The sequence below is a fragment of the Salvelinus namaycush genome, chromosome 20 (genome assembly GCF_016432855.1).
Source record: "Salvelinus namaycush isolate Seneca chromosome 20, SaNama_1.0, whole genome shotgun sequence".
Classification (NCBI taxonomy): Eukaryota; Metazoa; Chordata; class Actinopteri; order Salmoniformes; family Salmonidae; genus Salvelinus; species Salvelinus namaycush.
In genome coordinates this window covers 34,192,683-34,205,996 of record NC_052326.1, presented here as the reverse complement: position 1 = coordinate 34,205,996, position 13,314 = coordinate 34,192,683, and the positions used below count along the sequence as shown (strand labels likewise).

Genomic DNA, 13,314 nt, shown 5'->3' with positions numbered 1-13,314 from the left:
TCTCTCTGGCTCGCTCGCTCTCTCTCTCTCTGGCTCGCTCGCTCTCTCTCTCGCTCTCGCTCTGGCTCGCTCTCTCTCTCGCTCTCGCTCTGGCTCGCTCTCTCTCTCGCTCTCGCTCTGGCTCGCGCTCTCGCTCTGGCTCGCTCTCTCTCTCTGGCTCGCTCTCTCTCTCTCTCTCTCTCGCTCGCTCTCTCTCTCTCTCTCTCTGGCTCGCTCTCTCTCTCTCTCTCTCGCTCGCTCTCTCTCTCTCTCTCTCGCTCGCTCTCTCTCTCTCTCTCTGGCTCGCTCTCTCTCTCTCTCTCTGGCTCGCTCGCTCTCTCTGGCTCTCTGGCTCTCTCGCTCTCTCTGGCTCTCTGGCTCGCTCGCTCTCTCTGGCTCTCTGGCTCGCTCGCTCTCTCTGGCTCTCTGGCTCGCTCGCTCTCTCTCTCTCTGGCTCGCTCGCTCTCTCTCTCTCTCTGGCTCGCTCGCTCTCTCTCTCTCTCTGGCTCGCTCGCTCTCTCTCTCTCTCTGGCTCGCTCGCTCTCTCTCTCTCTCTGGCTCGCTCGCTCTCTCTCTCGCTCTGGCTCGCTCGCTCTCTCTCTCGCTCTGGCTCGCTCGCTCTCTCTCTCGCTCTGGCTCGCTCGCTCTCTCTCTCGCTCTGGCTCGCTCGCTCTCTCTCTCGCTCTGGCTCGCTCGCTCTCTCTCTCGCTCTGGCTCGCTCGCTCTCTCTCTCGCTCTGGCTCGCTCGCTCTCTCTCTCGCTCTGGCTCGCTCGCTCTCTCTCTCGCTCTGGCTCGCTCGCTCTCTCTCTCGCTCTGGCTCGCTCGCTCGCTCTCTCGCTCTGGCTCGCTCGCTCGCTCTCTCTCTCTCTCTCGCTCTGGCTCGCTCTCTCGCTCTCTCTCTCTCTCTCGCTCTGGCTCGCTCGCTCTCTCTCTCTCTCTCGCTCTGGCTCTCTCGCTCTCTCTCTCTCTCTCGCTCTGGCTCTCTCGCTCTCTCTCTCTCTCTCGCTCTGGCTCTCTCTCTCTCGCTCTGGCTCTCTCTCTCTCGCTCTGGCTCTCTCTCTCTCGCTCTGGCTCTCTCTCTCTCTCTGGCTCGCTCTCTCTCTCTCTGGCTCGCTCTCTCTCTCTCTCTCTGGCTCGCTCTCTCTCTCTCTCTCTGGCTCTCTCTCTCTCTCTCTCTCTGGCTCGCTCTCTCTCTCTCTCTCTGGCTCGCTCTCTCTCTCTCTCTCTGGCTCGCTCTCTCTCTCTCTCTCTGGCTCGCTCTCTCTCTCTCTCTCTGGCTCGCTCTCTCTCTCTCTCTCTGGCTCGCTCTCTCTCTCTCTCTCTGGCTCGCTCTCTCTCTCTCTCTCTGGCTCGCTCTCTCTCTCTCTCTCTGGCTCGCTCTCTCTCTCTCTCTCTGGCTCGCTCTCTCGCTCTCTCTCTGGCTCGCTCTCTCGCTCTCTCTCTGGCTCGCTCTCTCGCTCTCTCTCTGGCTCGCTCTCTCGCTCTCTCTCTCGCTCTCTCTCTCGCTCTCTCTCTCGCTCTCTCTCTCGCTCTCTCTCTCGCTCTCTCTCGCTCTCTCTCTCGCTCTCTCTCTCGCTCTCTCTCTCGCTCTCTCTCTCGCTCTCTCTCTCGCTCTCTCTCTCGCTCTCTCTGGCTCTCTCTCTCTGGCTCTCTCTCTCTGGCTCTCTCTCTCTGGCTCTGGCTCTGGCTCTCTCTCTCTCTCTCTCTCTCTCTCTCTCTCTCTCTCTCTCTCTCTCTCTCTCTCTCTCTCTCTCTCTCTCTCTCTCTCTCTCTCTCTCTCTCTCCTCTCTCTCCTCTCTCTCCTCTCTCTCCTCTCTCTCTTCTCTCTCTTCTCTCTCTCTTCTCTCTCTTCTCTCTCCTCTCTCTCTTCTCTCTCTCTTCTCTCTCTGTGTGTCTGGTGTGATCTTCACAGCTCTCTGATCCAGACAGCAGTGAGTCACTTCACCGCGGTACCAAACACACACACACGTACCTTGCTAAGGTCCACTTGGCTGTTGTCGTGGTTGGCTCCGTTTTTTACCTCTATGTTGGTGGGGGGAGGCTGGGGGGAGACAGTTGGACCTGAGGGATCAGAGCGGTGTGGAGGAGTGTGTGTGAGGTGCTGTTGGTACATTTTCCTCTGTACTTCTGCCAAGAGAGTGAAACTAATCGTTGTTCAGCTAATATATCAGACATTTTCTCTTTGGGAACAATTTTATTGATTCCTGGCAGACGACTAACGGAAGTTTCAATTAGACTTTTTGACACATCAAAAAAGGCTGTCATTAGTTACTATATCCCACTCTCTTTCTCTCTCTCTCCCCACTCTCTTTCTATCTGTCACCCACCTGTTGACTCCCTCCCTCACTTCTTCTCTCACTTTTCCCTCCCCCTCACATTTTCCCTCCTTTCCCCCCCTATCCATCAGCAGGTTGGCATTTATTGGAATGACTCATGTACTGGAAGTAGCTCTGCAGAGTGGTCACTGACTGGCACAGACACAATTAATACAATCAGATTTTTTACATAACCCTAACCGTAACCACACTGCTAGCCCTAATGTCTAACCCTAACCTTAAATTAGGACAAAAAAGCACATTTGTATTTTCATGAATTTTTACGATATAGCCAATTTTGACTTAGCAGCTGGCCCATTTAACGGAAATCAGCTCTGCCTCCAGGGCAAGATTCATGACAATAAATGTCAACCTGCTTTCTATCCTCCCCTTCCCTTCTCTCTGCCCTTCCTCCCACACTTCTCTCTGCCCTTCCTCCCACACTTCTCTCTGCCCTTCCTCCCACACTTCTCTCTGCCCTTCCACCCACCCTTCTCTCTGCCCTTCCACCCACCCTTCTCTCCTGGTACCCACCGCTCTTGTCCATGTGGGGTTCAGAGTGCTTGCGTCCGGCATCGGCAAATGAGCGCACCATGTCAGGGATGAGCTGGTGATGGCCTGACCTCTTCTTCTCGTTCTGGTGGTGGTGTCTCTTCAGCAGGGCCTCCCTTACCTTCAGCCTCACACTGTCGTCCAGCTCATGGGACGCCTCTTGCTGGTCCAACACCATATCTGCACCGGGACACACCACAAAAACAATCATAGATTGTTGGACAAAAAAAAATGGTCGGTGCCATTTTTTAATGAGCAGGAAAATTAAACTGAAAACTGTGATTATTTTGTCATAATCGAACCGAAACGGAACTGACCTAAAAAAAAGCACTAATCGCTCAGCACTAAAGTGTGCTTCTGTACTGTGATATTCATTGTTGTGTCTAGACTAGGACCCCACCTCTCTCTCAGCACACTCTGTAATGTCATGCATGATAAGACTACAGGACAGTCTCTGTATGCTGTTAAACACAATGCTCTTACATCATCTAGACAGACAGGTGACAGGTGCAGCTGACAGGTGTCACATGGAGAAGAGCGAGGGAGCCACCTGTTCAGCCTGTCTGTGTACCTGTCACCCTATGGTGAAATAGACACAGTTCACTGCTCTAGCCCTCCATCATCTCTCATTTGACTGTAATGACTTTATATATTTAGGGCACTAGTCTAGCAATATGGTGACAATTGCCTTGTCAATGTAAAGCTAATACTGTACATATGTCATATTTTCTTTGGGGAATCTGTAATTGGTCTGTCAGTAGCAGCTGTTGAGGTGGGGTTTTGTGTGTGAAACTGCAGGAATGTGAAATTACCTATTCTTGAACTGGACTTTTGATTCTTGTTCAATATATTGATTGAAGATATTTATCTGTGTAGTGTTTTATTATAATTTGTTTGTATTTTGACATGTTATTCTGGAAGATTTGAGATCAGAGGGTGAGGCAGTGGGAAGGTAGATATGGGGATTGAACCCCTGTCTCTGGTGGGGAGTCATACATGTGTCTGGAGCCAGGAGCATTACCACTGGACCACAGGCTCTTCCCTGTCTGTGTGTTGGTCTGACTAACCTGCGATCTCCTCGATGGTGTTGGCCTGCATGTCCAGCAGCACACTGCCGTTGATGAGGCAGCTACGCAGCTCAAACAGGCTGTGGAGGGACAGCGTGGCCACATAGGGCTTACTCCACCTCTCTCCTCCATCCTCCACGTCCTCCTCAAACTTCAACCACCTACAGGGATGAGAGAGATGTTTAGCGCTTAAAGCAATGTAGGGATTCTCACAAGCCTCACGCATACACACACTCCTATGTCCCTCCCTGACCTGGCAGTTTCTTTCCACTCTGCGTCCTTGCCCTCTTTGACACAGATCTCATCCAGCTCAGTGAAGAGCTCGTGGGCCACATGTTCAGAATCCTCCTCTGTCCCCAGAATGAACTGGACACGCTGGGACGGAGTGTCTACATGGAGTGAGAGAGATGAAGAGGAGAGAGAGAAGGATGGATAGAGAGAGATGATGAGGGGAGAGATATTAAGCGGGAAGAGAGAGGGATACAGGGCAGGGAAGGTGAAGAGAGATGAACAGAGGAGCGATGAAGAGGAGAGAAAAGGAAGGACAGAGAGAGAGGAAATAATGGCGGGAGCAGAGGTAGTAGGATAGGATGTGTGGGTTGAGAAGAGAAGCAGAGTAAATAATGATAGGAGATGGACTGTTTAGATATTTACAATTGTTTCCTGCCTGTGTTGATGGAGGGATTATTGACTGAAATCTTGTTGACCTCAAAGATATTACAGTATTTCAGACCATATTGCAGATGGAACCCCGTCCCTCCCCGTCCCCCCACACTGATACAATAGTGTGTGTGTGTTTTATGTGTGCCAGTTCCTGCTCTGGGCTGCCTAATCAGCATGCTTATCAATATTAGCCTGGGGTGCTGAGGCAGGTTGCATTAGCAGTGTGTCCACAGCCCTGTGAAGGTGACATGGATTAACACCACTGGCCTAGCTGCCTGGCCTGGCCTGTGCTGCACTATTGACTTGATTTGTTTACCATCCTCTCTCTAACAGAGAGGAAATATAGACACGTAGGTTAGCCTACACATGTGAATGGCTTCCAACAGAACAACCTCAGGGATAGAACTGCAGAGAATTCTCCCCCATATGGATCAGCAGCCAGCAACCTTGGACATGATGTACAGTTAGTGTCCATGTTCATTCATGGACACAGAAACATTTATATAGGATTTCATTGAAATTCCACATGACGCTGTTTGGATTGAACATAGTCAAATTGCTGCACGTGTACAGTGTACATTGTGTGTGTGGTCTTGTTCTTCTATCCTTGTTGGGACCTAAAATCCCCCAAAGTCTCCTCAAGGATAATAAAACAAGGAAAATTCTCCCTTCCCACGTCCCCATGAGGACAAATGTTATTTTAAGCTTAGGGGTTAGGTTTAGGGTTAGGGTTACAATTAGGGTTACAATTAGGGTTAGGGGTTAGGTTTAGGATTTGGGTTAGGGTTATGGGTTAAGGGTTATGATTAAGTTTAGGGAAAATGAGATTTTGAATGCAAATCAATTTTAGGTCTCCTCGAGGATAGACAAGTTTGTGTGTGTATGTCACCATGAGAGGCTGAGGCCCCCTCTCCCTCCTCGTCCTGCTGCGTAGCGTTCCCTGCCCTCCTGTCCTTCTTGCGGTGGCGTGAGCCGTGGGGGCGGTGGTGGCGGTGGCTCTGTCTACCCATGGGCATACTCACCCCCAAAAACAGAGTCCTGTGGCCTGGAGAGAGAGGGAGGTGGAACAGAGAGGAGAAGAGGTGGAACAGAGGAGAAGAGGTGGATCAGAGAGGAGAAGAGGTGGATTAGAGAGAGGGAGGTGGAACAGAGAGGAGAAGAGGTGGATCAGAGAGGAGAAGAGGTGGAACAGAGAGGAGAAGAGGTGGATCAGAGAGGAGAAGAGGTGGATCAGAGAGGAGAAGAGGTGGATCAGAGAGGAGAAGAGGTGGAACAGAGAGGAGAAGAGGTGGATCAGAGAGAGGGAGAGAGACAGATTTAATAGCCCTCACATCAGCACTATAAAAACTCAGAGAAAGAGAGAGAGTGAACAAATGTATTGTGATTTAGCTTGGTGCAATGGTGCATATTCAACATGGGTCCTACATCGTTTTCTATAAATATTTTAGGTAAGCTTGATTTAGCTTATCCAGCACAATGGGACAAGTAAAAAAGCTAAGGGCAGGATGAAGTAAATAAGAGTTAATGTTCTAAAGGCTCACAGTAGTCAGGAATCAAGCAGCTGTTGAATTTGTTGAATCTGCCCAATCTCATCTGTTAGGCAATCATGAATAACGCATGACACAACAGCCTTTTGGCAGCCACATGTTGGAGGCTGTGTGCGTGTGTGTGTGTCTGTGTTTGTGTATGTGTGTGTGTGTGTGTGTGTGTGTGTGTGTGCGCGTGTCAGCTACCTTGATAAACATTCAGTGCAAATGTACTTGATGTGAGTCGACAGCTAATAATATAAGAAAGTTGTCAGAATAATGTGTTATAGGAGAGTTAGAAGAGTCAAATCATCAGGGTGTGTTCAGTTCTCTATCCAGCTTTCTCCTCATTACAGAGGAAAGTGAGACAACACACACACACACACACACACACACACACACACCAATGACAGAGTAGACCCCCCTCAACCTGCTCAGGCCTACCTGGCGGATCCATTATTAATGTAGATCTCTATCCATTTGAACCAGAACATGGCCAGGGATGGACAAACACATACACACTTACACACACTAGAAAGAAAGACACACTTGGCATTATCTCGTGAACAAACCTGTGTGGTACACAATATTGGGCTAACACATGCAAATATGCTCATACAAACACACACACACACAAATATATATACACACTTGCACATGAACAGTGGTTGCCCGACTCCTGTGCTGAAAAATGTATGAGCTCAATTGCTAAGCACACATACACACAGATAAAGGTTAATGAGGTGGTCAGGTGTCTCACCCTCTAGCTCCTCCTTCTCATAGTGGATGTTGAGGACTGAGCTGGTTCCTCCTTGGTCCACTACCACTTCCTCATCTGCCCTCTGGAAGATACAAACACAGGAAATACACTCTTAAAAAAGATATTATCTAGAACCTAAAATGGAGAAACCTTTGAATAAGCTTTTTTGGATCCAAGTAAAACCATTTTAGGTTCCACGAAGAAGCCTTTCCACAGAGGGTTCTACATGGAACCCAAAAGGGTTCTACTTGAAACCAAAAAGGGTTCTACCCGGAACCAAAAAGGTTATCCTATGGGGACTGCCAAATAACCCCTTTGCAGCCCTTTTTTCAAAAGAGTGTAACATTAGAATCTCACACACACACACACACACGTTTACACACATACACATGCGCTCATTCACACATACACACGGACGGACATGCACGTACACTCACATGCACACACAGAAGCTGTGAGGAGCTAGATCAACATCATAATAATAATTAATTTAACTTTTATAGCGCTATTCATTACATAATGAATCTCAAAGCGCTTTAAAGCAACACAAAAAATACAAGCAATTTAGAAAACAACAACATCATTCATGAGATGGAAGGTCATGTGGAGGGGCGGGAAAGTGCAGGCCTGAGTGGTCATCGGAGGGAGGTGGTCAAATGGGGAGAGCAAGATGGTCTCTGGAGCAAGTCCGGAGGAAGGCAGGCAGCAAGGTGTCTCAGAGTCCTTGCCATCTGTGTCATAAGGTCAATTGGAGCACCAAACCCCATTCTCAGTTCCAAAGAGCCACTAACTGGCCCTAACTGATGATCTCCTATCAAAAACCAGCATCAAAGCATAGACACTTGGTAACTCAGAGAGAACTCAAACTACAGTCAGAACAGCCTCAGAGGCTATATCACATTAGGAGCCTCAGAGGACGACACTAATGCATAAAAAGTAGATTATAGGTCAGATGGTTGTTTCTTTCACGCTCGCGCACCGAGACATGCTACCTTGTCCCAGACCTGCTGTTTTCAACTCTCTAGAGATACTCTGAATGATCGGCTATGAAAAGCCAAATGACATTTACTCCTGAGGTGCTGACCTGTTGCACCTTCTACAACCACTGTGATTATTATTATCTGACCCTGCTGGTCATCGAAGAACATTTGAACATCTTGTCCATGTTCTGTTATAATCTCCACCAGGCACAGTCAGAACAGGACTGGCCACCCCTCAGAGCCTGGTTCCTCTCTAGGTTTCTTCCTAGGTTCCGGCCTTTCCAGGGAGTTTTTCCTAGCCACCGTGCTTCTACACCTGCATTGCTTGCTGTTTGGGGTTTTAGGCTGGGTTTCTGTACAGCACTTTGTGACATCAGCTGATGTAAGAAGGGCTTTATAAATACATTTGATTGAAATTTGACATACACACATACACACAGACACATACATGTGCACACAGACACACACACACACACACACACAAACACACCCGTACACACACATTAGGCCTGGCCTTGAAGAAGACAAGAGATGTGAAGGGCAGGCAGGCCAGTGAAACCTCCAATCTGTGCCATCCAGGGAGAGTTGAATCAATAAATAAACAAAGTGACACATCTATCAGACTGACTGATGCTGCTAGTTGGCTGCGGTGATGTTGTACTGTATCTTCAGAGAGATCAAGGTTTCTAGATGAACTTGTTTCACCACATTTATGATAAACATTGTTGGTGTTCTGACATTCTTTTTGCTTACACTGCTGTGTGTGTGTGTGTGTGTGTGTGTGTGTGTGTGTGTGTGTGTGTGTGTGTGTGTGTGTGTGTGTGTGCGCGTGTGTGTGTGTGTATGTGAGGGAGGAGCGGGGGAGTGATGTAGTATTGGTTGATGTGAGTGGTGTGCTCGTGGGAAAGTGATCTGTTTGGACCTAATGCTCAGAGCTCAGCATGTTTACCAGGAGTACTCGATCTGTAATCTGCAGCATCTTCAACAGAGCTGTTTAACTGAACACACATGCAGAAGTAATGTGTTGCTGCCATGCTATGTTGTTGTCTTGGGTCTCTCTTAATGTATTGTTGTGGTGTCTCTCTTGTTGTGATCTGTGTTTTGGCCTATATTTTAATATTTTTTTGTATTTTTAATCCCGGCCCCCGTCCCCGCAGGAGGCCTTTTACCTTTTGGTAGGCCGTCATTGTAAATAAGAATTTGTTCTTAACTGACCTGCCTAGTTAAATAAATGTTAAATAAACTCAAAAATAAATAAAAAGCAGGCCTCATGTACTTGGTGTTAAGTCTACAGTGTGGGTGGGGGTCATTTCTGATGAATTCCCACTCTGACCATTACTCTTCCAAAGTAATGCAACCTTTACCAACCTTTGACCAAGCAGTAGGGATTAACAGTAGGGATTAAATAAAGCTCTCCTCATGCATATGGATGGATGCTTCCACCCACTTGATATGGATATCAGTGTGTGAATGCGTGTTCCTGTGTGTGTGAATGTGTGCGTGCGTGTACACTTTAGTGTTGCACTATATACCGGTACCATGGTAATATCACAGTACCAAAACGTTATGATACTTATGATACTAAGATTTATGAATACCATAGTACTGTTTCATATAATACTACTGAATTATTCGTCCTACCGATGATCAAAAGAACCACAAAACAGTAATGAGAGTTTCATGTATTATTGTTCTGCTTACTGCCACAATGACATGTCAATCATTATGTAAGGTTTAATCAATGAGGGGCTATGAGTTCTCTGGAAAATAATGCATGCATGATGCGGAAGTTGTGTGCCACGATGCACAGCGGAGACACATTTTCCCTGTGGTCTCTCGATACTACCTGGTATCGTATCCTGATACTTGGCCTGGTATAGTGTCGTTAATAAAATGTTGGCATCGTGACAACCCTAGTACACTTCAGTCAGTGCCTGGAGGGGGTAAAACAATAAGCAGTGTGTGCGGTAAGAGTGTGTGTGTTAGTTAGACAACTACATAAGGATATGATTGGGAAACTGTGGCATCTATCTATTCACTAAGGGGCCGATTCCGACCCTAGTTAAGTGCACATAAATGGAACGCAATTCCCTTTTTATGCACTTTTCTCTCTATCCGTATTCTGACCTTGAACTTAAGCATGAGAATAGCAAGCTATTCACCCGCTATTCGTTCAGGGTGGAGATCTAAGAAATGAAGGTGTGGCGGAGGTGTGTCTACAGATACGCTATATTCTGACCTTGACTTAATTCCCTAATAATTCCACCTTTACGCAAGAGGATATCATGAATAAGGTGGAGCGAACCTGCCGGTTCCAAGTGGAAAAAGCACCTACTTTCTTTTTTCCGATAAAAATAACAGCATTCTTCATGCACTGTAATGTATAAATTGATAAGAGCTAGGTAAATGAGTAATCTGATAGGAGAAGGGGATTGTAAATACACAAAGCAATTGTTTTAGATGAGTTCCCCTTTTCCACAGGGAACTAGGCTATAAATAGCTGTGCCGTTATTCAGAATTTAAATTGTATGCCCTCATAATTTGAATGGATAAAATTTGGAGACCAAAGCTATAGGCTTCTAGGGCTGAACGCGCTTTACAATGTTTTAATTATATACCCAGGCTTTTCTCTGTTTTATTTTACAATTTGTATCATTGTATCATCAAAGCTGAACCACAAAGACTCTTCCTAGAGCTGTCCACCAGGCCAAACTGAGCAATTGGGGAGAAGGGCCTTGGTCACGGAGGTGACCAAGAACCCGATGGTCAATCCACAGAGCTCTAGAGTTCCTCTGTGGAGATGGGAGAAACTTCCAGAAGGACAACCATCTATCTCTGCAGCACCTCACCAATCTTTATGGTAGAGTGGCCAGACGGAATCCACTCCTCAGTAAAAGGCACATGACAGCCTGCTTGGAGGGCACCCAAAGACTCTCAGACCATGAGAAACAAGATTCACTGGTCTGATGAAACCAAGATTGAACTCTTGGGCCTGAATGTCAAGTGTCACGTCTGGAGGAAACCTGGCACCATCCCGACGGTGAAGCATGGTGGTGGCAGCATCATGCTGTGGGGAAGTTTTTCAGCGACAGGGACTGGGAGACTAGTCAGGATCGAGGCAAAGGTGAACGGAGAAAAGTACAGAGCGATCCTTGATGAAAACCTGCTCCAGAGCACTCAGGATCTCAGACTGGGGTGAAAGTTCACCCTCCAACAGGACAACAACCCTAAGCACACAGCCAAGACAACGCAGGAGTGGCTTCGGGACAAGTCTCTGAATGTCCTTGAGTGGCCCAACAACAGCCCGGACTTGAACCCAATCGAACATCTCTGGAGAGACCTGAAAATAGCTTTGCAGCTACGCTCCCCATCCAACCTGACAGAGCTTGAGAGGATCTGCAGAGAAGAATGGGAGAAACTCCCCAAATACAGGTGTGCCAAGCTTGTAGCATCATACCCAAGAAGACTCAAGGCTGTAAACGCTGCCAAAGGTGCTTCAAAAAGTACTGAGTAAAGGGTCTGAAAACTTATGTAAAAGTCATATTTCAGTTGTTTATTTTTTATAAATTAGTAAACATTTCTAAAAACAAGTTTTTGCTTTGTCATTATGGGCTATTGTGTGTAGATTGATGAGGCGGAAAAACTATTTTAATACATTTTAGAATAAGGCTGCAACGTAACAAAATGTGGAAAAAGTCAAGGAGTCTGAATACTTTCCGAAAGCACTGTATATAAAAAAATATATATAAAAAAAATGTTTTACCTAAATAATCTACCAGTTGGTGTTGAAACGGAGACAATAAATGTACTGAAAACCCTATTGAATGAAAAATCTGTTGGCCAACAAGTGGGAGGGTTTTCAGCGGTTGAATTAAATGTATTTAGTGCCTGCAAGGGGACCGCGCCTGCAAAGCCCGTTACGCACCTGCATAAGGTAAGTCTGAATACCAACTACTGAGAAGTGCATAGGAAAGGCATGCGTAGAAAAAGCATATATTTTAAGCCGAAATCTGGCCCTAAGGCCTCTGCACATTATTGTGACGTTTTATTGATGACGACCTCAATAAAAACGTCATCAATAAAACGTCACAATAATGTGCAGAGCTTTTGACTTGCCTGCTGGGGGGAAAGAAGACTCCCAGCTCCACTAAAACCATTGACAACTGCGTGCAGTTTTCAAAGGACTGTTATATAAATGTTAACTATTTGGTTATAATAGCATCACCTCTTGAAGAGCGTAGTCAGAATGACAAATTTCCGATTATTCCATGCAAAACAATTGTGCACATTTTGCTCTATCATCAGAGTTATAGAGCAAGTAACTGCACGCTTTTCACAATCAGTAAACATCAATTGATTATGTCATTTCAGATACATGAGGGTAGCCTCGTGATATTGCACAATATCGGCCACCATTAATTGGATATTTGAGTGATATAAAATAAAAGTTACCTATACCTGACAAGTATGAGGGATTTACGTTAATTTCCCTTCCTTTGTGGGCTCTGCCTGTCAAGCAGCAGAAGGGTGCATTTGCAGATGCACTGTTAGCTGATCATGTTTACTTTGCAACCTACTAGTAGAAACGTTGTACAGTTGGCTACACATATAGTGGTAAGTAGACCTAATGTACTGTTTTCTTCAACCTATGTAGGCCTACCTAGCGAAGTTACCTAACATCCCCTTTTCCACATTGTTTTTAAGAGTGTTACAGTAGCTACACTCTTAGAAAAAAGGGTTCCAAAAGGGTTATTCGGCTGTCCCCATAAGAGCACCTTTTTTGGTTCCAGGTCGAACCCGTTTCAGTTCCATGTAGAACCCGATGGGGAAAGAGTTCTACATGGAAGCCAAAAATGTTCTAGCTGGAACCAAAAACGTTCTAACTGGAACCAAAAAGGGTTCTTCAAAGGGTTCTAGATAGCACCTTTTTTTCTAAGAGTGTAGCTACATGCCAAATGGATGGGCTACCCTCACATATCTGAAATTACAGGTGGGGGTCTCCTTGCGCCCCAGTAGGCAAATCAAACGCTGTGCACTGTATTGTGACGTTTTATTGACAAGGACCTATACTGTACTGGATCTGAGGGTTCAAATCTGGTTTCAGATCAAGGGAATGCTGCTCTTATATTTCAATATCATTGTTACAATGTTGCAGCAACCTTTCAGAAGTGTTATTAGATGGCTCAGAGGACATAAAATAAAAATCTATGTATGATACAGTTATAGAAGTGTGTGTGTGTGGTATGTGTACCTTTTCTATGTCATTACTGGCGAATCCCAGTCAATATTGTTGACCTTAGCCGGAGACAGACCGTCAAACCGACACACACATGCACGCACGCACACACAAACCCATCAAAGAGCATGACAAAGGAAAATCCCCCACTCAACCAGAGGAGCTAGGTCAGGATGTTCTACTAACACATTTCCACACAGAACTCCATTCAGCAGTACAATCACAAACTGAGTCT

At 46.4% G+C, this 13,314-nt stretch overlaps 1 protein-coding gene across 1 annotated transcript in view; it reads right to left on the bottom strand.

The window, feature by feature from the left end:
• slc4a8 (solute carrier family 4 member 8) overlaps positions 1-13,314 on the bottom strand; it is a 59,302-nt gene that overhangs the window by 20,580 nt on the left and 25,408 nt on the right. The window contains exons 2-8 of the mRNA XM_039015379.1: positions 7,626-7,635; positions 6,864-6,945; positions 5,467-5,622; positions 4,168-4,303; positions 3,915-4,075; positions 2,830-3,027; positions 1,953-2,002 (exon numbers count right to left, since the gene is read on the bottom strand). Of these exons, the coding sequence (XP_038871307.1) occupies positions 1,953-2,002; positions 2,830-3,027; positions 3,915-4,075; positions 4,168-4,303; positions 5,467-5,593 (672 nt within the window). The 5' untranslated portion in view covers positions 5,594-5,622; positions 6,864-6,945; positions 7,626-7,635. The remainder of the gene's footprint in view (positions 1-1,952; positions 2,003-2,829; positions 3,028-3,914; positions 4,076-4,167; positions 4,304-5,466; positions 5,623-6,863; positions 6,946-7,625; positions 7,636-13,314) is intronic.